This window comes from Bos mutus, chromosome 4 (genome assembly GCF_027580195.1).
Source record: "Bos mutus isolate GX-2022 chromosome 4, NWIPB_WYAK_1.1, whole genome shotgun sequence".
Taxonomy (NCBI): Eukaryota; Metazoa; Chordata; class Mammalia; order Artiodactyla; family Bovidae; genus Bos; species Bos mutus.
The window spans coordinates 57,098,722-57,122,924 of record NC_091620.1 but is presented as its reverse complement, the minus strand read 5'-3'; the positions used below and the strand labels follow the sequence as shown (position 1 = coordinate 57,122,924).

At 45.2% G+C, this 24,203-nt stretch overlaps 1 protein-coding gene across 2 annotated transcripts in view; it reads left to right on the top strand.

Annotated features, from left to right (window-relative positions):
- Positions 1–23,542: 23,542 nt before the first annotated feature.
- The window catches only part of DPY19L1 (dpy-19 like C-mannosyltransferase 1), a 92,881-nt gene continuing 92,220 nt past the window's right edge, over positions 23,543–24,203 (top strand). The window contains exon 1 of one of the 2 annotated variants that reach the window (XM_070369520.1): positions 23,543–24,126. In XM_070369520.1, coding sequence (XP_070225621.1) covers positions 23,829–24,126 — 298 coding nt within the window. In that variant the 5' untranslated portion in view covers positions 23,543–23,828. The remainder of the gene's footprint in view (positions 24,127–24,203) is intronic. The other variant, XM_070369519.1, reaches the window with a different exon arrangement.

Sequence of the window (24,203 nt, the reverse complement as noted above, 5' to 3'; positions counted from 1 at the left end):
GTTGCTGCTGCTGCGAAGTCGCTTCAGTTGTGTCCGACTCTTAGTGACCCCATAGACAGCGGCCCACCAGGCTCCCCCGTCCCTGGGATTCTCCAGGCAAGAGTACTGGAGTCGGGTGCTATTTCCTTCTCCAGTGCATGAAAGTGAAAAGTGAAAGTGAAGTCGCTCAGTCATGTCCGACTCTTAGTGACCCCATGGACTGCAGCCTACCAGGCTACTCATTGCCTTCTCCACCTTTCCTGTTTACCGTCCCTCTTATACAGTTATTACTAGTTTGCTTGTGTGCCCAGTCATTTCCAACTCTTTGCAACCCCATGGACTGTAGCCCACTAGACTCCTCTGTCCATGGGATTCTCTAGGCAAGAATATTGGGGTGGGTTGCCATTTCCTTCTCCAGGGGATCTTCCCAATCTGGGGATCAAACATGAGTCTCCTGCATTGCAGGCAGATTCTTCACCTGCTGAGTCAATTATCCCACAGATGGATCAACAAAGTCTTAATTATTTTCAAGTATCCAACACTGTATTAGGTGCTCTGAGGATCAAGTTCAAAATATCAGTATCTAAATTAAGACTGAGTTTGGATCCCTGCTCTGTCACTCACTAGCTGGGCACTTCATTTAACATTTTAAAATTTTACCATCTTCAAAATGGAGGTAATAAAGGTATATCCCTCAAAATGGCCTTCTGAAGAAAAAGAAATAACACATGTAAAGAGTATGAAACAGACTTAAGAGTCCAGTTAAGCTGCTTGTTGTTCTTGTTGTTGTTCTTTTGAAAGTCCAGGAACCGACTGAAGATCAGCACAGAGAACTGCTGCCTAGGTGGGGGTTCTTTATTCCTTAGGGACTCTCTGCCCCCTCTAGAGTCTATTGTCAGCATTTTGCTATGTCAATTTGCAGAAGCTTGCTACTGTGTTGTTTCTCTGATCAGGGCTAGATGATTTCATATCTTTAATTTTAAAAAGCCATTCTGCTAAAAACAGAAATGTGCACAGCCTAAATATGTGACTGTATTTGGCTTCCCTTGTGGCTCAGCTGGTAAAGAATCTGCCTGCAATGCAGGAGACCTGGGTTCAATCCCTGGGTTGGGAAGATCCCCTGGAGAAGGGAAAGGCTACCCACTCCACTATTCTGGCCTGGAGAATTCCATGGACTGTATAGTCCATGGGGTCGCAAAAAGTCATACACGACTGAGCAACTCTCACTTATGGCTTATTCTACAAAAGCTGGTAACTATAGTGTGGCCAGATCACGTTGCCTTTAAAATAACTTAGAATTTACTCAGTTGGCTTTCCCTTTAGGTATAAAATAAGAAACCCAACCATCTCAGGTCTCCAAAGTGTAGCTTCTGATTAACTTCTCACCAGTAAAGGCAAGGCAAATTAAAACAGAAAAATAACTGCTTTTAAAAAGGACATGAATACCATCAAGGGAGTTATTTCCTGTGTACAAATTTTACCTAATGTCACAGGCTCATTGGGTGGAGGTTGGTGAAAGTGGCTGTCTCAGTTTACTTCTAGATGGAGTTTGCAAATATTTTTCTAAATTTCGGTTCTTATAGATGACTTAACCTTAAGAGAGTCAAATAGGAGAAAGGGTAAACAGAGGCAAGGGTTTGTGGCTTGGTTCTTTAACAAGTCATTCTCTCTCTTTTCTCTACCTCTCACTCCTGCTACTGGAAACAAGGTTCAGAGAAAGAAAGGGATGGTGGAAGAGGGGAAGATGTAGAGGGAAAGGAAGGAGGTGGCTGGTGGTTGAGGTAGATGATAGTAGCTATCTGGTTTGCCTGGAGCAGCTTCCCAGAAGCTCTTTTCCACATAATTGGATAAAGCCATGATGGTGGACAGCCATAGTATAGAACTTGTCTTGTAAGACCAGTCTCTCAGATTATCTACTTAGGCTGGGGACTCAATCTCAACCCAGCCGACTTTTCCACACTCTGCTCCCCTCAACAGGTGATTTATTTTTTTTCCCTAGGCACTATTTTCCTACTATTACTAGGACCCAAGAGAAAATAAACTTTGATTTTACAATGTTTTAACTAATGCCACTTTCTCAGCTTAGGTGGTTTTAAATTATGGATTCATACACACTTGTATGAAATTACTTTCATACTTAGAAATCTTCTGACATACACACAAAACCATCCTCATATTGGGTGTATCCACAGCCCTCCTGAGTCAGAAGCAAGGTCATAGAAAGTAGGAAGAGATCCTCGCTGAAGAAACATTGCTTTCTCTAGAACTACCCCCTCCTGTAGGAAAATGAATGTAGTTATTATTAAGGCAAGAAATTTTGGGCATAACAGTTTTCTTAACTGGGTCTATTTCAGAAGATAAATATGAGAGTTCTGTAAAAGTATACAAAGACTTTTCACAAGGTCACCTATTCTGTTCTCCAAAACAGAAAAAAGGAATGAAATTTCTGCTTCCTCCTTTATGCCTCCACCCTAGGATAAAGACTTCCATTGCAGGATCAACATTTCAGTGGCTTTCCCTCTATTAACCTTCATTTGGTTTCCAACCCTTTTGAGCTGGGGCCCAACAAGGATTCTCCTGCTCAGTGTTGCTTGCACCAATGGAATAAAACCAAGTTTGGTGCAGAAGCAAAGGAAAGCTTCATCCTTTGATCAGAGAATGGAGAGGTACGAGCTTGTGTTCTAGACTCATGCTTTCCCCAAAGGGCTGCTTTATAGAGTTTGGAGGTGAAGAGTAAGGGGCTGTCCGGGGCAGGCACAGTCGTGTTGCTCAGGGCTCCAGCTCGCAGCCAGGTGCAATGTCTCCGCAGGCAGCCCATCAAGTTGAGGTGTCAGTGCAGTGGCTCACACTGGGAACTCTAATCTGATGTGTTAGGTTCCAGGCCTCTGCATACACCCACCTCTAGGTAAGTGGAACTAAGCACAAAAGAGATTAGGCCTTATCACCTAGATTACATCTTACTAATATTTTTCCTGGGTATCCAGTAGGCTTTGCTGGTGACAATTTTCCCTATGAGTACAAAACAGGCCTTCATAGAAAAGCCTTCCTTTGCATGCCCAAGACCTAACTCAATGCCTGATTTTCATAAGTACTTGGTAATTATTTTCAGGATGAATTTATATATACAAACAGATTCTGTGTGCATGGTTTCCATGGAGAATCAGACAAGGCAAATTAGGGAAATCAATGGGTCTTGAAATTTAAAAAAATAACCAAGCATATTATAATATTGCTTAGATGAATTCTCCTCTTTTATGATGGATATCTGTCTTTCTGTTTGAAGCTACTCCTCGCTTGCCTGACCAGCAGAAGTCTCTTTTGCAGGCAACTCACTCTAGTTTGGCTTCCCAGGTGGCACTAGTGGTAAAGAATCTGCCTGCCAATGCAGGAGATACAAGAGACATGGGTTCAGTCCCTACGTTGAGAAGGTCCCTCGGAGGAGGAAATGGCATCCCACTCCAGTATTCTTGCCTGGAGAATTCCATGGTCAGAGAAGCCTGGCAGGTTACAGTCCATGGGGTTGCTAAGAGTCAGACATGACTGAACACATGCTTCTTATCCCCATTCCACTCTTAATTCAGATGATCTGTAAGGCCTTTGGCTCTTAAAAGCCCATTATTTGTGAAGACTCATTGCCACTGACACCTTAATTTCAGGAGGAGGGGAAGAGCAAAGCAGTTTACACCAAAATGTGAAAATGGCAGAAACTTTTAGATTCAGGTGAGAGAGATGTAAACACTGGAGTTCTAGAGTTCTACCTTCACAAGAAATTTTAGAAATAGATGAAATAATTTAAATATTATTGTTGCAAAACAAAAGTGAAAATGGATAACAAATAGACTGTCTCACAGCACATGCTATCAGTCATTTGAAAGGTAAGGAAGTTTCCATTCAATATGTTTTCAAGAAAGGCCTTCCAAAAGTTTATGTTGATGATTTTTCTAGTAGCACACTTAGACCCTGAATTCAATCCAGTTTAATTCAGTTAAGTACTTTGTAAGCATTTTTTCATGGCTGGTGACAGAAGGAGCAGTGGTAGGGTTGGTATAGCCTGGGGGTGCAAGGCAAGGCTGAAACTGGGGGTGGGGAGCCAGCCTTGGCTGGTGCAGCAGTGGAGAGGGAAAGGGAGGCAGGCACACAGGTCCTTCTGTAAACCCAGGGACTCCAGCTCACAGCAGGACTCCTGCTCTTTCTATTCTCACAATAATAGGTCAATTATATCTCAATAAAAAAGGAAGAAAAAATTTTTAAAAAGTGATTCAGCGGGGAGCTACAGAGACACTGAGTTGCACAGCTGACTCAGCGCCAGGCTCACTGGGAGACTGAGGGACCCTGTTTGTTCTTGGGGAAGTTCAGGTTTCTGCTGTCCAGACTACAGGTTTCTCTGCTGAGTCAGCACATTAGCCTTGAACAAAAGACAAGGGCACAGGCCTTTGCAGCATTTCCTGTTTTGTTTTGTTGGTTTTTTTTTTTAAATAGAGCCCATTTGCTGGAATTTAAAATGCTGTGGAGGAAATCAAATTCTCATCTGAGGCAACTTTGTGATGGTGTGAGGTGTGTGTGCAACTCCGTATAGCTCCTGAGGGTGTGGAGCTGTTCCCAATGATATGAATGGAGCATTCAGCCAGACAGGGTAGGCGCTCAATTTAGAACATGGAGGTGAATGGCTGATGTGACATCTTGCTGATCCCTCTCGAAGGCAAAGTTCCCCAAGTATGTAAAAGACTTGAAAAATAACATAAAATTGCCTTGCACTCATAAACCAGTAGATTGTAAATTAAAAAAAAAAAATGAGAAAACATTTTTAAGGCTTTTGTTCCACGAGAAGAGGGAAATGATATGGTGGTGGGGGAGCACAAGGATGTGGGTGAAGCATGGCACGCTGCTGCATTTGGTTGTTCACGCAGCCAGAGATACAGAGGAAGTCAGAAAACCTATTAAGTGATGTCTTAATACAGGAGTAAAAATGAGTGTAAGTGTATATCGAGCTGCCAACTAGGCATCTGAGGGCAATTGAGATCAGAACTGCTACAGTGAGTCTGGGTTGACCTAGATTCTCTATTTCAGCTTCTTCATGGTGATCAGTAACTTTAGGGTGAGTCCAAAGACACTTGGCTGTGCCATGGTTTAGTTACCTGTGCCTGAAGTAGAGCATATTCAGTGTGACCATGTCCGACAGCTGAGAACACGGGTGTTTGTGAAGTGTTGACCCTCTCTCAGGGAGCAGAGCCTGTGATCACAGGATAGCTCTCAGAGACGGGTGACGGGTTATCATCCTCAGACGTGGTTAACAGACAAGAAAAATGCCGGCACTCATGCCAAGAACGTCACTTTCAAGGCAAAATCAGACAATTTTTAACAAATGATCACCAGCCTGCCATGCCTCTGAAAAAATTCTCTGCCCTCGAGGACCCTCAGGAGGAGACAGGCAAATAAACCGACAGTTACGCCCAGTATTACAGGCACCATATATTTCCAGAATGTGAAAATAAACACAGAAACACGTATGAACACTGCCTGGACACTGGATCATAATGGCTCATGGGAGGTTGAAGTTATCAGTTTGCGAAAGAGCTGCATATGGACTAATAGACACCCCCCTTCCCCGCTATGAAACGCTCAGCACTTCTCGGTGAAAGCAGAAGTCAGATTCCCACAGCATCTCCAAAATCCCCACAAATTCAGCATTTTAAAAAGCCTTCCCAGAAAGGGAAGGACAGGAAGATGCAAAATGTATATAGAATTCAATAATTGTTAGGTTTCTAATATTACTGCAACTGCTGTTGTTGGCCAAAATGAAGCCCTCTGTACCCTCTTTCTCTAACTAGGGCTAAAACTGACACAATGAAACTCAGATACTTAAGGAATCTGAAAAGTAAGCAGAGGAAAGTAAAAAATTGAAAAACCAGTATTTGGGGTCATTTTTCTTCCTTTATTTCACCCTTCTTTCAGGAAAGTGGCCCCAGTTATGGAACTGGACAGCAGTCAGAGACATCAGGACTCTGAACCTACCTTTGTCAACCAAAACAAGAAAGGGGGCCCCCTGCAACCTGAAAAGTGTGGGACACATCCCAAGTTTTTCCTCTTCTTTTTTCTATTTGTAACACAAGGGTGGCCCCAGTCTGGAACTTCATGGCAGTGGTTGTGGTATGAATACCTAAAGCCCTGAGGGAAAAAAATTGAGTCTCTCTGGTCAGAGAATCAGGCAAAAAGCATTCTCTGTGTCCCAAAGATGATGGGGGAAAGCTCCATTATTGTTTCCTCTCTTTTATCTCACCACTCTGCCCTGGATGTAGTGCCAGTCACATAGAACTGCAGAACAGATCCAAATAAACTCTCCGAGGAGCCCATTTTTCTGGCCAGAGGAACCAGGTACCAGTGGCCCTGGGAACTGGAGAGTGTGTGGGAAACCCTGGAGAGGCCAGAACTGGAGAAACAAATGCTCTAAATTGTACAAACCAACACGGCTCTGGGCTCACTGCCCAGGCTGCACATGAATAAGTCAGACCTAAAGCTGTATCACAGTCACTTTGAGACCTGACCTGAGGTGAAACCAGTTCCACAGAATTTTTTATCTGTATCTAATGAGGTTAGTTGCTAAAGCAAACAAACAAAAATCAATATTATCCAGGAATTTGAGGAGAGAAAAACTCCAAAAATCTCCAGCAGGTCTGAACAGATGACAATCTTCTCCAAAATAGCAAAAGTCACATTCTTTTAAAGTGCCTATGTGGGCATGTTCTGGGTCATTATATAAAACCTAAATAAAAAAAAATAATTGAAAGCACTCAGGTATGTAGACAGTAATAAATATGTATGACCATAAAAGAATTTTTAAAAAATCAAAAGCAGAAAGATAGCTAGAAAACATCCAAACATTTAGGAACTAAACAATATAAACTTACTATACAAATAGTCCATTGGTCAAAGAGGTAAGGGAAGTTTGAAGGGAAATAAGAAAATATTTTTAAATGAATAATAATAAAAGTATAACAATTGGAAGTGCTTTGAGAAAAAATTCATAACATTAAATGCTCATATTAAAAAAAGAAAGTCTCAAATCAATAGTCTAAGCTTCCACATTAAGAAATTGGAAAAGAAGAACAAATTCAATCTAACGTATGCAGAAGGAAGGAATATATAGAGATAAGAGCAAAAATCAATGAAAGTGAAATCAGAAAAACAATAAACAAAGTCAATGAAAATATCAACAAAATGCATAAAACTCCAGTTAAATTAACAGACAGGGGTGGTGGGGGACCAAAAACTACCAGTATCAGTAATGAAAGAGTAGACATCACTAGGAATGCCACGAGGGGCCCCATGTTCTCAGGGGACCCAGGTCCCTTGGAGACACTGGAGGAAGATATCAATACTTCGGAGCTTAGGATGACTCTCAAGGAGGGGCTGTGGACAGTAACTGCAGACCCCAAGAAAGGTGCTAGCGTAACTAGTGATGGGGATTGGTCCAGGGCTAGTTTAGGGGCCATGTGGGAGGAACGTGGTGGTCAGAACTGTTACTCCGAGTCATGTTCAGCCTAGCTCTTGAGGGGCTTTTAATAACTCTCATGACACCATGAAGTGTGACCATTGACAGGCAAAGATTCCTTCAGGGGATGCAGAGACTGCAAAGTTCTGGGAAGCATGAACTTTTGATTCAGCCAGAGTTGGTTTCAAAGTCAGGCTCCTGGCTACGGCAAAGTAAGCTTCTCTCACTCATGCTGCCAAAGGGGAATCCTGGACAGCTAGGAAAGATGTGGCCAGACACCCTGACATTTAGTGGGGTGCTCAATGAATACTGGTTTCTTTCCATCCACCTGAGAGGCCAGGCTTCTCATTTGCCAGAATTGTCACTTTGGGACAGGAAGAGCCAAGTCCAATGGGAGCTGGACAGAACCTGTGGCAGCCACAGCGGCCATTCCTTGAGGAGGATGGAGATGCAGGAGGCAGTGCTCCACAGAGCAGGTGTGAAGCAGCGGTGGTGGGAGGCTAAGCGTGAATGACCAGCAGACGAGACGTGGACCTGCAGCAGCCTGTTTGCACAGGCAGAAGAGCATGCTGGAAGAAATGCTGGTTGGGCCCACCATGGGCTGACTCTGTAGGGAGCTGAACAGACCCCCAGCAGGGAAAAGACCTTCCAAGAGAAGAGGTTTGAGGGCAGTAAACTGGCCCTAACAGCACAGCCTTCAGTGCTGAAGAGAGTAAAGAATCCAAGTCTGGTGTAAAGGTAGCTATTTGTTCCCACCCAGCCCAGCCCCTGGGATGCAGGTGCTTGTCTGTTTCTTGGGGAGAGGAAGGAAAACATCAATGCCTATTTAAAAATGATCATTCTGTCTGTAAATTTCTAACACAGAAGGTCACAAGGCACCCTGCTCAGCATCCCTCCCACAGCTGTTAACACAGAGATGGTTCTCTCCCCACACTTTGCTGTCAGCTTTGCTCAGGTCATCAGAGCAGATAGGTGGCAGAGAAACTGGACCTCTCTTCTCCCATCAGGGGAAGCTTCCAGGCTGTGGCAACTGAAAGCAGGGTATGCTGGTGACAGGCAAGGCACAGGCAGATGTGCAGGGTAGTCAGCAGGCTAGTCCTCATACACCTGATGGACATGTCCAGAGAGTCCCAGAAATGATGGTGTGGAACTTACAGTGCAGGATGCTCAAAGGTCCCGCAGATGTGAGCCAGCCAAGCAGTAAAAGAAATTTAAATAGCCCTGTGAGTTTGACATCATTTGTATCTTCCTGGTGAAGAGGACTTGGAGAGACAAGGCAGAATAATAAAGATCTATAATCGCATTTATTGAGTATCTATCATAGGCCAGGCACTGTGCATAATATTCTAAACATAATATTTACTCCTTATCACAATGCTGAATTCTCCATCATTTTCTTCCCCTCCCCTTTCTTCTTCTTCTTTATGTTTAGGAATTCTTTGATTAAAGGAGACCTAGAAAGCCGCAATATAAATTTGGCAAATAAATTTTAATTGGGCTTTGATTGTATGACAGGCAAAAATAAGCTAGTTCTCATTTTTTAAACAAAACTGATTTGATATCTAATCACGTCAATACTTGATCAATATTTGTTGATTTCATTCATGAAACGTGAAGATTAAATGAAAATACACTACATATACCTCAGAAATGAAAAAGAGTACAGAATACCATAGGACTGCTGTACCCCAGGGTTGGGGCACCATTCCCTTGGTTTTCGCTGTAAATGCCTCCCCCTTGACTCACAGGACGACCTCAGGAGTCTGAGTGAGTGCTGGCCACCCAACAGCCCTGAGTTCATTACAAAATAAAAATGATTTTTATATATTTTATGCTTTTATACCAATCTATTTTGAAAAAGCAGTTGAAAGTTTATAATTTTAACAGAGAATGTTTATGTTAGAACAGAAGCTAGATTAAAAGATCAGCTGGGGCCCGGAACACACGTATTTTTCCTGCAGATCCAGCCAAATGTGAGACCAGGGACTGGACATAATTCATGAGAGCCAAGCTACACTCTGCAGGCAGGCTGTGTGGTAACTACCTACCTTTGCAACGCTGTCTGCTTTCAATTGTAAACACAGCCAACCAGCTCATCAGAGTAGGGCTGGAGGGAAAGCCAAGGCTGGTGGCAGGCTTGGCACCTCTTGGTGCCAGAAGCCACCTGTACACAGCATGCTGCAGAGAAACAGCCAGAATGCCCTGGAGCCAATTCCTTCTAGAAACCAGTGACAGTGGGGCTCACCCACTCCACCCACCTCCAGCATGGAGGAGCTGCCTTCAGGAGGAGGCGGAAATTGAGGCCCTGATTGCAGAGGGTTTGGGCAGTATCTTATTCTTGTCTGGTCCCCAGGGGCCACGCCTCTCTGGTTATTAAATACTGCATTGAATGGAATGATTCCAGCCTCAGCTCCATTGGGAAGTTCCTTAGTGATCTTGGAAAGTGACTTCTCTTAGAGCCTGCTGCACAGCAAATCATTCCTAACTTGGTGGCATAAAACAAATGAGCATGTATTCTCTTTCACTGTGTGGGGGTCGAAGGAGCCCAGTGAGGAACTTTTTGGTCCTTCTACAAAGTTGCACAGCTCCAGTTTTCTTGAACTCCACTCCATTCATTTGTCTGATCGCTGGTCTGGGGAGTCCTGGACAGCTAGGGACTAGAACATGTCATCTGGGGCTCCTCAGGATACTCTTCCCTAACAGTGTGATCTCGCCATATGGACTCCAGCAAGGTGGCTTCAGGGCAGCTAGACTTTTTATACCAAGGCCCAGGCTCCAAGGGGACTTGTCCCAGGAGAGTGGAAAGCAGAAGTCGAGGGCCTTTTGTGACCCAGCCTCACAGGTCACAGTTCATTGTTTTCAAGGAGGTGTGGAAAGTCATGCCTTTGTTCTAGGGGAGGGAATGAATATAAATGTCTCGTCTTCATGGCAAGAACGTCAAAGAATTTACAGTTTTGCACTGAAACCTCCACAGAGCTTGAGTTTCTCCTTACACTGAATGGGAATAATAATACTTCTTGGCTAGATTCTTTTTGGGGGAATGGAGGTTAAATGGGGCTAATGCAGATGAACTCATGACCAAAGTCACCTAACTGACCTGGTGTCAAGGGGCCAAAATGCCCAAATAGAAGCTTCCACATGTCCTGGGAGACATGCTTATTTTTCCCCCAATGCATGTGTGCTCAGTTGTGTCTGACTCTTTGTGACCCTATGGACTATAGGCCCCCAGGCTCCTCTATTCATGGGATTTTCCAGGCAAGAATACTGGAGTGGGTTGCCACTTCCTGCTCCAGGGGATCTTCCCGACCCAGGGATTGAACCCAGGTCTCCTGAGTTGCAGGCAGACCTGCAACTGAGCCACCAGGGAAGCCCCCCAGCATCTGTCACTTGCTGTGTCAAAGGGGAGAATTCTCAACCAGGAGTGATTGTATCTTAGACTATAAATACTGTGGCTTCTGGGGCTTCTGTCCTGTATTCTTGGCAGGCGGCAGGACGCCCCGAAGCTTATCTCTGCAGGCTCAGCTGCAACAATGTGATGTGTATGTTCCAAAGCCAGCTCCTTTACTTGCCCACTTTTCCAGAAAGCACTGTGCTGGGAGGCCTGACACAAACTGCTGATATCTAGTTTCACCCACCTTCCAGCTACCTTTTCCAACTCATTCATATAAACATCTTCCTCCTTAGGTCTATTTTCCAGGCTGGTGGTTCCCACAGTGGTGGTGTCACAACCCGCTGGGGTGTTGCAGTAGGCTGTCAGCGATGGTGCAAGTCATCTGTTACTAACAATAGGGTTCCCAAGTCTGCCAATGACTTATATTGAAAACAATATACAAATTAAAGAGAACTCAAGTTAATCCCCATGATCTGCCACACTCAGCTGCCCTGAACATTCTTTCTTGTGAAAGCCTGTAATTGTTGGATAGCCTTTATTTGGAAGGAAGCAATTTTTAGCTCTTAAAGGAAACCGCATTTCACAGTGTCTGTCTTTTAAGAATGTTCCACCACACAAGATTGCATGGACTCATGGGTGAGGCAGGGTGACCCCATGGGGTCCCTACCCCAGCTCCCTCTAACTAGCTCTGCCCCTGGGCAAGTTACTCAGCCTCTCTGTGATTGCTCCCCTTCAAAATAGGGATAATAAAAGCATGAACCCTGTAGGCTGCTGTGAGGAGGATTAAATGATGTATATAAAAGACACAGACAAGGGCCTGAAATCTAGCCAAGGCTAGTTTTATAGCAGCTACTATTATTTGTTATTGTGAGCTTTTTCCTTTTTTGAGGGTTTTCCTCAATGTTTTGTATGTCATATTGTTTTGGGATGTAAAGAACAAATATATCATTACTGTTTTGCTCTGTGCCTGAATATAAATACACTGGACATCTCAGCCTGGATTTCTTTTGTTTTCAAGATACTTAAAATTCCATGGGACTCTTCTTTGGCTGGCTCCAGAAATATGTCTTGGGCTTGGGTAGCTCCAGGAAAAATTAGATTTGGCACAAGGAGCTTTCCTCCAAAATACTTCATGACTCTCTTCATTGGCTCTTCATACTTGTACCTTGATTCATTTCTCCTTCCCTACGTCCATCATTTTCAGGCTCTTTTGTTTCTGCCCAGTCCAGGGAGTGGGCAAGGAGAAGGGGAGATTCCTGGTCAAGGTTTCCAAGCTGAAGTAAAGCCAAGGCTGGGCTGAGCAGAGGAGCAGGAGTTTAGCAGATGAATCCCTGGATTTCCAGGTTGAATTTCCAAAGAGTTTTCAAACCAGTGCTGTGTACTACTGTGCTCTGCAGATTAAATGAACATTTGTGAGCTGATCTAAGTGTTGAAGAGGGACTCAAGTAGAGACGAGTGCCGTGGACAAGATATGCCTTTGATGTGGGAAAGCCCCTTTGTTTTGATCAGAACAGCATCTTGCATTCCCTGAATGTCCGTGTTTTCTCCTTTAGTGCATAGACCCTGCAAAAAGATAAATTAATACATGCTAAAAATCTGTCATGCAGCTAAGGAATAAAAACCGAGATCAATTTCCTCTTTCCCTAAAGTTTTGGATCTCAGCCTCACTGTTTGGCAGAGTCACCAGGGAGCTTCTAAAAGATACAGATGCTCATCCTTTCTGATTTCATTGATCTGAGTCAGGTCTGGGCTTTGGCGTCATTTCTTAAAGGCTCCCAGGTAACGTTAATGTTGCCAGAGCTCCAGGGTGCGACCTGGCAGGCCTGTGGATCCACACTGAGTGCCTGTGGGTATTCCCTGTACCTTCTTCCTCCGACCTCATGTTCCACGAAAAGGGTCAGGTGATATCATAGATGCTTCTGGCAGGACTCAGAATAATATATTGTGTAATCTTTTAGCAAAGTTTTATTAATAGTACATAGCCTATTGTTACCTACTCATTTTCCAGGCAGTATTTTCAAGACTTATTTCCAAGATCCATCTTAAACTACTAAAGAAGAATTATTATGGACATTAATAGCTATTCATCCAAAATATAACCCCAAAAAGAAGGATGAAGAAAAAACTTTATGAAGATGAATCTCTATTGCTTTGTCCATTTTTTTTTTCTATAGGCACAATTTGTTTGCTTCTCCTTCTCAAATGTACAGATTATTAAATACTAATAGTAATACTATTAGACTAGTATTACTATTAATACTAAATACTACTATTAATAGATTATTAAATACTAATAATATAAATATTAATAGAGGGATTTGAGAAAAATCTTTGTCTTCAAAAAATGCAAAATAGAAGCAAAACAATCATTTACTGGGAAGTGGACCGCCAAACACTCAGAATGAACTCATATAAAGTAAGTAAGTCTTATACTATCACCCAGGCCAGGTTTTATAAGATGTTGTCAGAAGCCTCCTGGCTAGACACACAGGCTACCTGTGGCTTCAACTCCAACTTCTCATTTTCTAGGGGCATGAGCCAGTCATCTGCATTTTAAACAAACTTCCAGGTTTCCCTGGTGGCTCAGCGGTGAAGAATCTGCCTGCCAAGGCATGAGTCCTGGGTTCGATCCCTGGTCCAGGAGGATCCCACATGCCACAGAGCAACTAAGCCTATGGGTCGCAACTACTGAGCCTGTGCTCTGGAGCCCTGGAGCCACAACTACTGCGCCCATGGGCCGCAACTATTGAAGCCAGAGTGCTAGAGGGCTCTGCAAGAGGTCACCACAATGAGAAGCCCATGCATCACAACTAGAGTGTAACCCCTACTTGCTGCAACTAGAGAAAAGCCTGTGCAGCACCGAAGACCCATTATAGCCAAAAACAAAAACAGAAAACAAACTTCCTAAGTATTTTGCTTGACTCTACTTTTTAAGGCAGCAATGCTATCTCTAAAACAAAATTGTGCTCTTAATTCCGGTAAATAAATTGGTAAAGGTTAACTCCTCCAGTGAAAGTATTGATGAGGCAGGTCTGGAGTTCAACAGCTGGCCTGTCTTGGGGGTTCAGGGCAGCTTCCCAGAGGTGCAGCATCCAGCTGCTTGAAGGGCCCCTAACATCAGCGTTGTCTCTGTCTCTGTGCTTCTACTGAGCTGTCTGTTCCCTGACTTGTCTCCTTCTGCCTCTGCCCCCTCTCCATTCCAAGGATCATCCTCCTTAGAACAATTCTTGTCTCACCATACTCTTTATTCCTCAACCAACCAAATTCACTCAATGGCTTCTGAAATACATGCATTGGTCCAGATAGTCACAAAAGAAAAGAAATTTAGAACATGGTAAGGTATTAGTAAGATGAACTAATTTTTAAAAATATTTAACTTGCTGAATTGTAAAAGGTTTCTTTTTAATTGAGGTGTAATTGATATACAATATTATATTAGTTTCAGGTATATAACAGTGATTTGATATTTTTATAGATTATACTCCATTTGAAATTATTAAAAGAGATTGACTCTATTTCCTGTGCTATACAATGCATCCTTGTAGCTTATTTATCTTAGCTGTAAGGAATAATAAAGGTGTTTAACTTCCCAATGTTCTCATTTCATTGTGCATCTAGTCTGGCTGGAGTAGACTTCAAGTGTGCTCAAGCATTGCTCTGGTTGTCCATGACTGTTATGGAGAGCTGATCTTGTATGCTTTCATTCTCTGTGTTTTATCAGGTAACTTGTATCGGACTTACCATGCAAGTTTCACTCCCATGAACAAAATAATACTGCAGATTAGAAGTCTGAAGATGGCAACGAACGAGTTAAGTACCTGCAGATAATCTTAAAGGACTGATTGTGTTAACTCATGTTGGGAAATAAAGAAAGACAAGCAAACATCTAGTCTAGTGTGTGAACCAAGTGTGCTGAGACAAACTGCCAAAGGAACTGCAGAGTATGCCGTGCAAAACTGCTTACAGGGCTGTACTATACCCAAGGGTGATGAAACTCTGCACAAAGCAAGATGCGGCACTTGGGCCAAGCACTGGGTGGGTTGCTGTGGCATCTGTTCAGGGGAACCTGGACGCCCAGCTTAACCCTCTCTGACTTTCACATTTTGAACAGTGTCAGGAAAAGCACTGGCCCCAAAGCATCACGAACACCACTGCACCTGGTACCAGTCAATGCCCCTAACCCTAAGTTGGAAACTCCTCAGATATGTATAAGAGTTCATGGAGTGTGCAGTCACAGGCCCGAGGATGGAATCTGGGGCTGTGTGCTCAGTCATTGCCACTTCTTGCTCCTTTGTCCGCTATACCCAGCAAATAGGCCATTTGGGACAGGTCAGTAAGGATTGGGATAAGCTCTTTCTCACTCTGCCCCTATTCTCTCGGTACCTTGGGGCCAATGACAACTGGATCTTGATTCCTCCTGAGGCTGCACAGAATCCATACTGCAGACCCTCCCAAAGCTTCCAGGAACCCAGCATGATGTGTACCACCTCTCCGGCAAGGTGCCAGGGCTAGTGCTCTACTTCACCAAACTTCGCACTTCAGCGCTCGCAAGAGCAGTCTTGAGTCCAGACACAACATTCCTTGTCTGGTTGCAAAATCAGGTGCTGGAACCCATGCCACTTTCCTCTGAAGAGCCAAAGGTTCCTTACCTGTTACTCCTCCCTAAACTGTTGCCTGGGACAAAATGGACACCATAGCAACATGCAGTTTCAGGTAGGAAAAAATAAGGAATTTCCAACATTGCTGAGTATTGTGGGCTTCAGGTCATTTTGAGATGGCTACAAACTGTCTACAGCTATTGCCTTTAATGTTAGTTTCTGAAAACAAGCCAGGATTAGTGGCAAGAGCTGAGATGACTTGAATTAATAGCTGCTCGGGAAGTAAAACAACTAAATATTTTAGTTTTTTAACATATCTACAAAATAGATCCAAAATTATAGTTTAGAAATGTACAGTGAATACCTTTGAAAGTTAGACTTACATCCAATTTATAGTCCTGACATTTCAAATGGTGACTCTCTGCTTATAACTAATATATGAGATCAAGTATACCTAATACATGTGGTAACAGTGGAAACAGTGAGAGACTTTATTTTCTTGGGCTCCAAAATCACTGCAGATGGTGACTGCAGCCATGAAATTAAAAGATGCTTGCTTCTTGGAAGAAAAGCTATGACAAACCTAGACAGCATATTAAAAAGCAGAGACATTACTTTACCAACAAAGGTCTGTATAGTTAAGCTATGGTTTTTCTGGTAGTCATGTATGGATATGAGAGTTGGACTATAAAGAGAGCTGAGTGCCGAAGAATTGATGCTTTTGAACTGTGGTGTTGGAGAAGACTCTTGAGAGTCCCTTGGACTACAAGGAGATCAAACCAGTCAACCCTAAAGGAAATCAGTCCTGAATATTCCTTGGAAGGACTGATGCTGAAACTGAAGCTCCAATATTTTGGTCACCTGATGCCAAGAGCCAACTCAGAAAAGACCCTGATGCTGGGAAAGATTGAAGGCAAGAAGAGAAGGGGACAGAGGACAAGATGGTTGGATGGCATCACCGACTCAATGGACATGGGTTTGAGCAAGTTCCAGGAAATGGTGAAGGACAGGGAAGCCTGGTGTGCTGCAGTCCGTGGGGTTGCAAAGAGCTGGACATGACTGAGTGATTGAACAGCAACAACAAATCATAAATATCTTCTAAAGAGTTAGTGTAAGATTTTAGCTAGTCTCATATTTGCCCTGTTATGCTCTCAATATCCTCTTACAGCCCTTCTATACTTCACTGCCCTGGTTATAGGAGCAGAGTCTCAGGTCCTGGGTTTTGTCCTCTGTCCATCTTCCTACTATCTTCTCAGCCATCCCTACCATCCACACGCCACAAATCCATATCTTCATAGCATGTCTGCTTGCTATTTTTTCAAATCTTATTTACAACCCATCAATCTTTTGAGCATTAGAGTTCACTGTTTTCAAATAGAAAATGTCCTTCTGTAAGGCTCTAATCTCAATTTATTTAATCTACTAACCTTGTTTTCTGCTATTTTAATTAATTCATTTAATCATACATTTGATGATTTACCTACAATAAGAATGGGCACCTCTGGTGTGTCAGGCCTTGAGACAGCATACAGCAGAGGGGGCTTTGGTAGGCTACCCAAACTTCCCCAGAGTTAATGCCACTGGTGTAGGTCGCTAAGAACTCACCATTGAATCCTTTTTGGGACTGGCTTTTAGTCATACAGATTCTATGGAGCTGCCTGCCCACATCTCTCTCACTCCTTGCAAGAGGCCACCGCCAATAACCAACTGGTGTGGTGTCACAGACCTGGGACCCTTGCCACAATTCAGAATGGTTGTGAAGGGCCATCCTAGCTCCAGGGCTCCCTGTTGGATTGATTGAGGCTCCTGCTGCATTTGGTCTGCAGTTCAATTTCTCTTTGTCCAACTCCACTTTCTTGACTCCCTGAAAAGCTTTGTTCTTGAAAGTACCTCCCTGGACTCTGGAACCACCGCATACAAATTTTTATCTTAGAGATTCTTGGGGAATCTGACCTAATACAGATCTTGCCCTCAAGAAAATTACAGTCTAACAGAGACATCAGACAAATAAACAGGCAAATTGACAGCAGTTAGTGATATGACAAGGGAAAGTTGAGGTTATTAGATGTATGGCTAGGATGTGAGGGGAGAAAGGAGAGGAAAGTTCCTGCAGGAGATGATTTCTAAGTGAGGGGTTGAGAATGTCAGTTATCTAGAACTGCCAGGGGCTGGACGGAACAGAAGTGTGACAGTTTAAGAGAACAGCGTGTGAAGAAGTTCAGGGGGATAGAGGGCAGAGAGGACTGGGGAATGGAGAGAGATAAGGCTGGGAAGTCTAAGATCAAGGTGCTGGGAAATTCAGTGTCTGGTGAGGGCCTCCTTCCCCATTCAAAGATGGCCCTCTTTTCACTGTGTCCTCACGTGGTGGAAGGAGGAGAAGGAATTCTAAGTCTCTTTCATAGGCACTAATCCCTTTCCTGAGGGCTCTGCTTTCAGGTTCTAATTATATCCCCCCAGCTCCAAGTGCCATCACACTGGGGATTTGGTTCTAACCTATGAATCTGGGGAGCAGGGATTATACATTATACATAGAGCAGTGAACATTTGCTGTATCTGCTCTGGAGAATGGGACCAGGGGCATGTTGGAGGACTTCAGGGCAGCACTCAGGGCCAGTTGCCAATGGAAACTAAGAATTCACAGGAGTTCCTTCCAGGCTGTGGGATTTCACCAGCATTGCTCAGTAGCATGGGATCTGAAGTCAGACAGTGGGATTTTGCCAGGTGAGTGAGATGAAAGGACCATGCAGGGGGCAGGGGTGGGGATCTTGACAGAGAGAGTTGCAGTGATGCACTGGGGTGGAATAACAAGGAGACTTAGAGGCATTGGAGGTGGGTTGCTTGAATTTTAACTGCAGGAGTAAAGCCAGATTGGGGTGATGACAAAGAGCAGGGTGGGACTATAAGAGTGGGGGATCACATAGGAGTGCAGGTCACCAGAGACGAGAATATCAAGGAGCTGAGAGGTTCAGTGTTAGAAAGGTGCTCAAGTTAGTTGTAGCAATGGTAGGAATTAAGAGGACTGGGGACCGGGACTAGAGTAAATGGTGCTGCCTGAAGAGAGAAGCAATGATGAAAGGTAAAGATGGCAAGGGCCCCGGAGGAGCTTTCCAGAGGCAGAAAGGAGATCCAAGGAAAGAAGCGGGTAGAGTTAATGAGGGAATGAATCTGTCATAGGAGAAAGGACCTCTAGAAAGAGCCAAGATTTAGAGACTACTGAGATGAGCTGAATGTATGAGGCATGGATTGTTGGCCTCAGGGAGCACAAGAGAAGGTTGGGTCAAGGAAACAGTTTAGCAGGGAGCAGATAAGTTGTGTGATATATCCAGTTGCTTATCCTGGAGAATGGGCTCAAATACTGACCATTCAGTGTCCAAATGAATCCATCCCCCACCTTATCTGCATCCGGAGGCAGGTGAGCATGAGGCTCAGGCTATGAATCATCAAAGTCCTGCTGGATACAAGCAAGTCTCTGCCCAAATTAGAGGCTAATGGTGGAATTCATTGGCTTCCAGTGTTTCTAAGTCCACCTGGGTGTGTTTGTGGGGCACTGGGGTGGTGGAGTGGAGGGTAGATGGGGGCAGGTATGCTCAGCATCCTTTAGCAAGTAGTCTGCTCAGTTGCAGAGAGATCTGGGGGCTATGAGACACAGAATCCATGTGTGAGCACTCTAAGCATTCCATGCTCCAGTCTTTTTAATCTATTTATTCCTTAAATTAGTTGTTTCTTCCCTTTCTCATTCTGAAAAGGATTTAAGGTGTTCCTATTAGCACTTACTATGGGCCAGGCACACAAGGGTTTCAGAAACATGCTGTTCCCTCTCTATAATGTGTTTTCCAAGCTTCCTTCTGTTTAAGAAAGATCTATTGTTCCAATAATGCCTAGACAAGTTTCATCTCCTCCCTGAAAACTCCTAAATCGTGAGAGATGTGGTCTCTCCTCTTTGTAACTCTTTCAGTACTTAGGCTCTGAAACACACATTCTCCTGCACAATCAAATATGCTCCTAGCTTACCCTGCCTCTCCATCTAAACTGCAAGCCCTTTGGGGATGACGACTTTATCTGAATTTTTAATGTCTCTAAAATCCACTAAGACACCAAGGACACAGTAAGCCCTCAGTAACAGGAACTGCATTTTAGGGAGACATGCCCCTCTGTAATGGAGTGTTTCTTGATGATGCACTAGAACTAGGACTAATAATGAACTTTCCGAGTTTCTCAGGAACACTCATTGGAGTATGAACAGTTTAAATTACAAGGTCAGTTAACTTGAAAGACAGAAGATAAAACTTGAAAACCAATAAAGCAGCAACTTACACTTGTTCTCACCAGAGCCTAAAGGAATACATTATAATACAGTGACAAGTTAATGTTGGAGCTTTGTAGAAAGTTGAATGTTATACAGATGTACTTTGTTGCACCCATTTAGGCTTCTGTAAAGTTCTGTAACCTTGGTTACACAGGTTCCTCTCTTTATATGAGCAACCACTGAGGGACACAGCTGTCAGAATCTAGAACTTGAGCCCCAGACACTTCTGCAAAAGATCAAGTGACTTGCTCTAAAGAAACGAGAAGTAAATGCCACACTCAAGATTCTCCTTTTGCTCTCTGCGGGTAGGAGAGGGAGTGAGAGGAAAAGGGGGACATTTGGGACTTTTAAATAGGGCTTTGAAAATGTCAATGGAAACAAATAAGAAAATTGGTTCCCAGCAGCCTTCCTTTGGCCAAATTTTACTTTTTGTGGTTCTTTTAACAGTATTTCCCTGGTCTCTATAATATTGCTAAACTTTATTTGGGGGCATTTACTTGTCTTTATTATTCTATGCTCATTTCCTTCTTTTAATCTCTTATTTCTCCATCCCCAACATTTTTCACAAAATTACTTTTTTGATTAAAAGTTTTTATTTCAAATGTCCAAAATGTAGCTTTTAGTAAGAAAAGGATTGGGCTTGTACCTTGGTGACCAGATGAGGAATTCACGTGTGGTTGTTCTGTGGGGTTTCTTTTTCTTAAACAAAAACAAAAACTTATTTTTTATTCATTTGGCTGCATCAGGTGTTAGCAGCAGGACGTGGGATCTAGTTTTCTGACCAGGGATTGAACCCAGGCCCCCCTGCCACTAGACCACCAGGAAGTCCTGCTCTGTGGGGTTTCTCTCAGAATTGGTCTGTTTTGATCCAGTATTTCTATAAGGTCACATAAGGAAGCACTTTCCTGGTACATCTGGAACTCCTGGGGGAAAAGGCATTAAAGGTGGTCAGTAATTGTAATATTTAATCTATATTCATTATAATCTTGAGTTAATTCATAGGATCATCTGCCCGCAACACACTTTTTTCTTTTTAAGTGCAGCTTTCAGTTCTCTGTCTCTCTCTAGCATTCACCACTATGTGGCAGTCCTTAGCCTAAAGATATGAATATGAATACACTGCACTGCCTGCTCTTGTGCATCTCAACAAAATGAAATCTGGCACATAACCTTCACGACGATTCCATTTTCTGCTCTACCACCCTCCCTGTGTGAAGCAGCCTTCTTTCTTGGGGGAGGGGAGAGAGAAGTAAGAGGAGTTGCTTACCATTTTATATAAGCTTAACGATCCACCAGATGGTCCTTATTTGTAAAGATGGTCCTTATTTGTAAAGCATGTGTGGCAAGCAGGGAACTTCAAGGGGAGGAGCAACTGCTCAGGCAGCTGAGAAACTTGCAGCCCAGAGAGGGTGGGACTGGTTGGAAGATCACACAGCTGTCTCTACTCCCCTGCATCTTCACATCCATTCTGGACTGTCAGCCTCAGGCTTTGGGAGGACAGAGGACTTACCATCCTCCATATACGGCATCTACTGCTTTGGACATTTACTGAGCAGTTACTCTGATGGAAGACGGTAAAGCGTCTGCCTACAATGCGAGAGACCGGGGTTCGATCCCTGGGTCGGGAAGTTCCCCTGGAGAAGGAAATGGCAACCCACTCCAGTATTCTTGCCTGGAAAATCCCATGGACAGACGAGCCTGGCAGGCTACAGTCCATGGGGTCGCAGAGTCGGACACGACTGAGCGACTTCACTTTACATACACTGTCATATTTATTTCTTTTTTACAGATCTGTAAGGTAGACATCTTTATTACTCTTAGGGATAAGGAGATGGAGACTCTAAAAGGTCTGGTAACTTAGCCAAGGTCACAGGGCTGGTACATGTCAGACCAGAGGCTGAAATATGGCCTATCATTAGCCTGTGTCTTGACTGATACACTAGACTGCTTTTCTCTGGGATTTTCCACTTGGCAAAGGGACTCAGCACTGGTGGAACTGCTCAAAACCCACTGCGTGTGTCTTAAACAACAGGTGTTTCTCTTTTAATTCAGTTTAACAAACTGTCACAGTCAGGCTCTGTGGGACAATATGAGGCTGGTAAGTAGAGCTTCTTTGTCCTCTAGAAATTAAGAGACCAAGGGAGAGGAGGGCTGCTGCTGCGGCTGCTAAGTCGCTTCAGGCGTGTCCGACTCTGCGGCCCCATAGACGGCAGCCCACCAGGCTCCCCCGTCCCTGGGATTCTCCAGGCAAGAACACTGGAATGGGGTGCCATTGCCTTCTCTGAGAGGAGGGCTGGAACTAAGTAACTGTCAGGTGCACTGCATAACACAGCATAATTCATCTTCATCTGGTTGTTATTCCCTGCATTCATTCCCTCAATCACTCATTTATTCATTCAACAAGTGTTTTCTCTGGCAAAAACGGTACCAGTTGAATCCAGAGGGTAACACACTGGATCATCTGACACATTATTTCAGAATCTAAGATTTCTGTAATATCACTTCAATAATTTTTTAAAAAAGAGTCTAAAAACAGTTGTTCCCTGCTTCGATGAAAGACAAGTGAAAATTTAAACTCACAAAATATAGAATATGAGGGATTACTAATTAGCATGGTGATTTTTTTCCCTTTACAAAATAATTGCCCTTAAAAAGGCATAACAGTGAATGAATGCTGATATTAACTTCCTTAAATAACGAAATCACTGGACAAAAACACTTAAGGGCAAGGATCCATAGCCACGTGAAGCACCTGGAATTACAACGGAGATAATGATGTGGTTTCATTTACAAAACTGGAAATTGAGGACAATTTTTTGGAACAAGTCCACTGGACACTGCAAGGAAAGAAACTTATCCACGCGGCTGTAGGGTTTTGTGCAAAGAATGCAAACGTGGGGTGGCGGGAGAAGGGTGACTGGGATCTGCCTGGTTTTCCTAGTCTTCCTAGGCTCCCTTCAGTCCTGCCTTCCGCTTGCGAAGGGAAAGAAAAATGGGTTTTCGACTAGTTTTGTGTTTTAACGGCAAGTAAAGTTTTTCTGCTTTCTTTCAAGCCACAAGGTTACAGCATTTGAAACTAACAGAACACACTTGTTGATAACTTTTTCTTCTCTGTCCATTAAATTTTGTCACTTCCTACCCCGGTTCTTCAGTTTTAATGTCAGGCACACACTTGCGTCTCGATCCTTATCAGCTCCCCTGGAGGTACTCTGATGCCATTTTAAATCAGGGTGCCCTGCTTGTCGCATCCGTCAGCGCGGGAGCTGCTTTCAGCAGCATTCTAAACTGAGAGGCCACACGTCGTGGAGTAACGTGATTCAGTGGCTCTACTTTGTTAGGTTCTTTTTCCAGCGGCTGAGCCACCGAGGCGCCAGAGCGCTCGCACAGCGCCCCCGCGCGGTTATTCCCGAGCGTCTTCCCGCCCCCGTCCCCGCCCCACCCCGTCCAGCGGCTCCCGCTACGAGCTGCTGGGGCCACGCGGGCTTCCCCGGGCTCCACTTTCAGCCTTAATCGGGTCCGAAACTTCCACCAGCGGCCCCCTCCCCCAGAGGGCCCTTTCTTCTTCCCGGCCGTTCCCAATGGGAGGGACAGCTGCTCCCGGAAGGCGGTTCGTGCCCTCGCCTGGCCGAGCCCCGTGCGGGTCCGAAGAAGGGCACGGGTCGCAGGGCGGCCCCAGGTCGGCCCCCGCCCGCGCCGGAAGTCCGCGCGTGCGCGTTGGCCGGCCGGGAGCGCGCGTCCGGCGCGGAGGGGCGGCGGGAGCGGGGCCGCGGCAGCTCACAGTGTCCCCGCCCCCGCCCCCCGGCGTTCCGCGGTCGCCGTGACAACCGGAGCGGCGGCAACGGCGGCAGGCGCTCGAGTCCGGCGCCGCCTCCCGGCTGCACCGCCAGCAGGCAGCCGCCGCCCGGCCTTGCAGCTCTCCCCGCCTCCCCGCTCGCGGGGAGGGACCGGCCCGCCCTCCGCCCGCCCGCCTGCCGGAGAGTGAGCGGCGCCGGGGCCGCCCCGCCAGCCCGGCGTTTCCCGGCCGCCGTCCGGGCGCGCGCAGCGAGCGGGCGCGACTATGCCAAGATGGTCCTGCAGGCGCGGAACAAGCATCGGGAGGCGGCCCCTAAGCCGCCCCAGCCGCCCCGCGCCTCGCAGTCACCGCTGAGGGGGTCGCCAGATGTCGGCGCCGGGGAGCCCGGGCCCGAGCGCGCGCCCCCATCCCCTAGGCGCAAGGGCGCCGCGGGCAGAAAGGGGCCCAGAGCCGAGTCCGCCGCGCCACCCGCCGGGGGCGGCCTCGGGGGGCGCTTGGCGGCCGGGCTGCGCGGGGCGCTGGGCCTGCGGCGCTCGGGGCGCGGCCGAACCTGGACCACGCTCCTGCTAGGTGAGCAGCCCAGCGCGCGGGCGCCGCCGGGACGCGGAACTTTGAGGCGCGGGCCCCCTCTACCCTTTCTCTCCGCT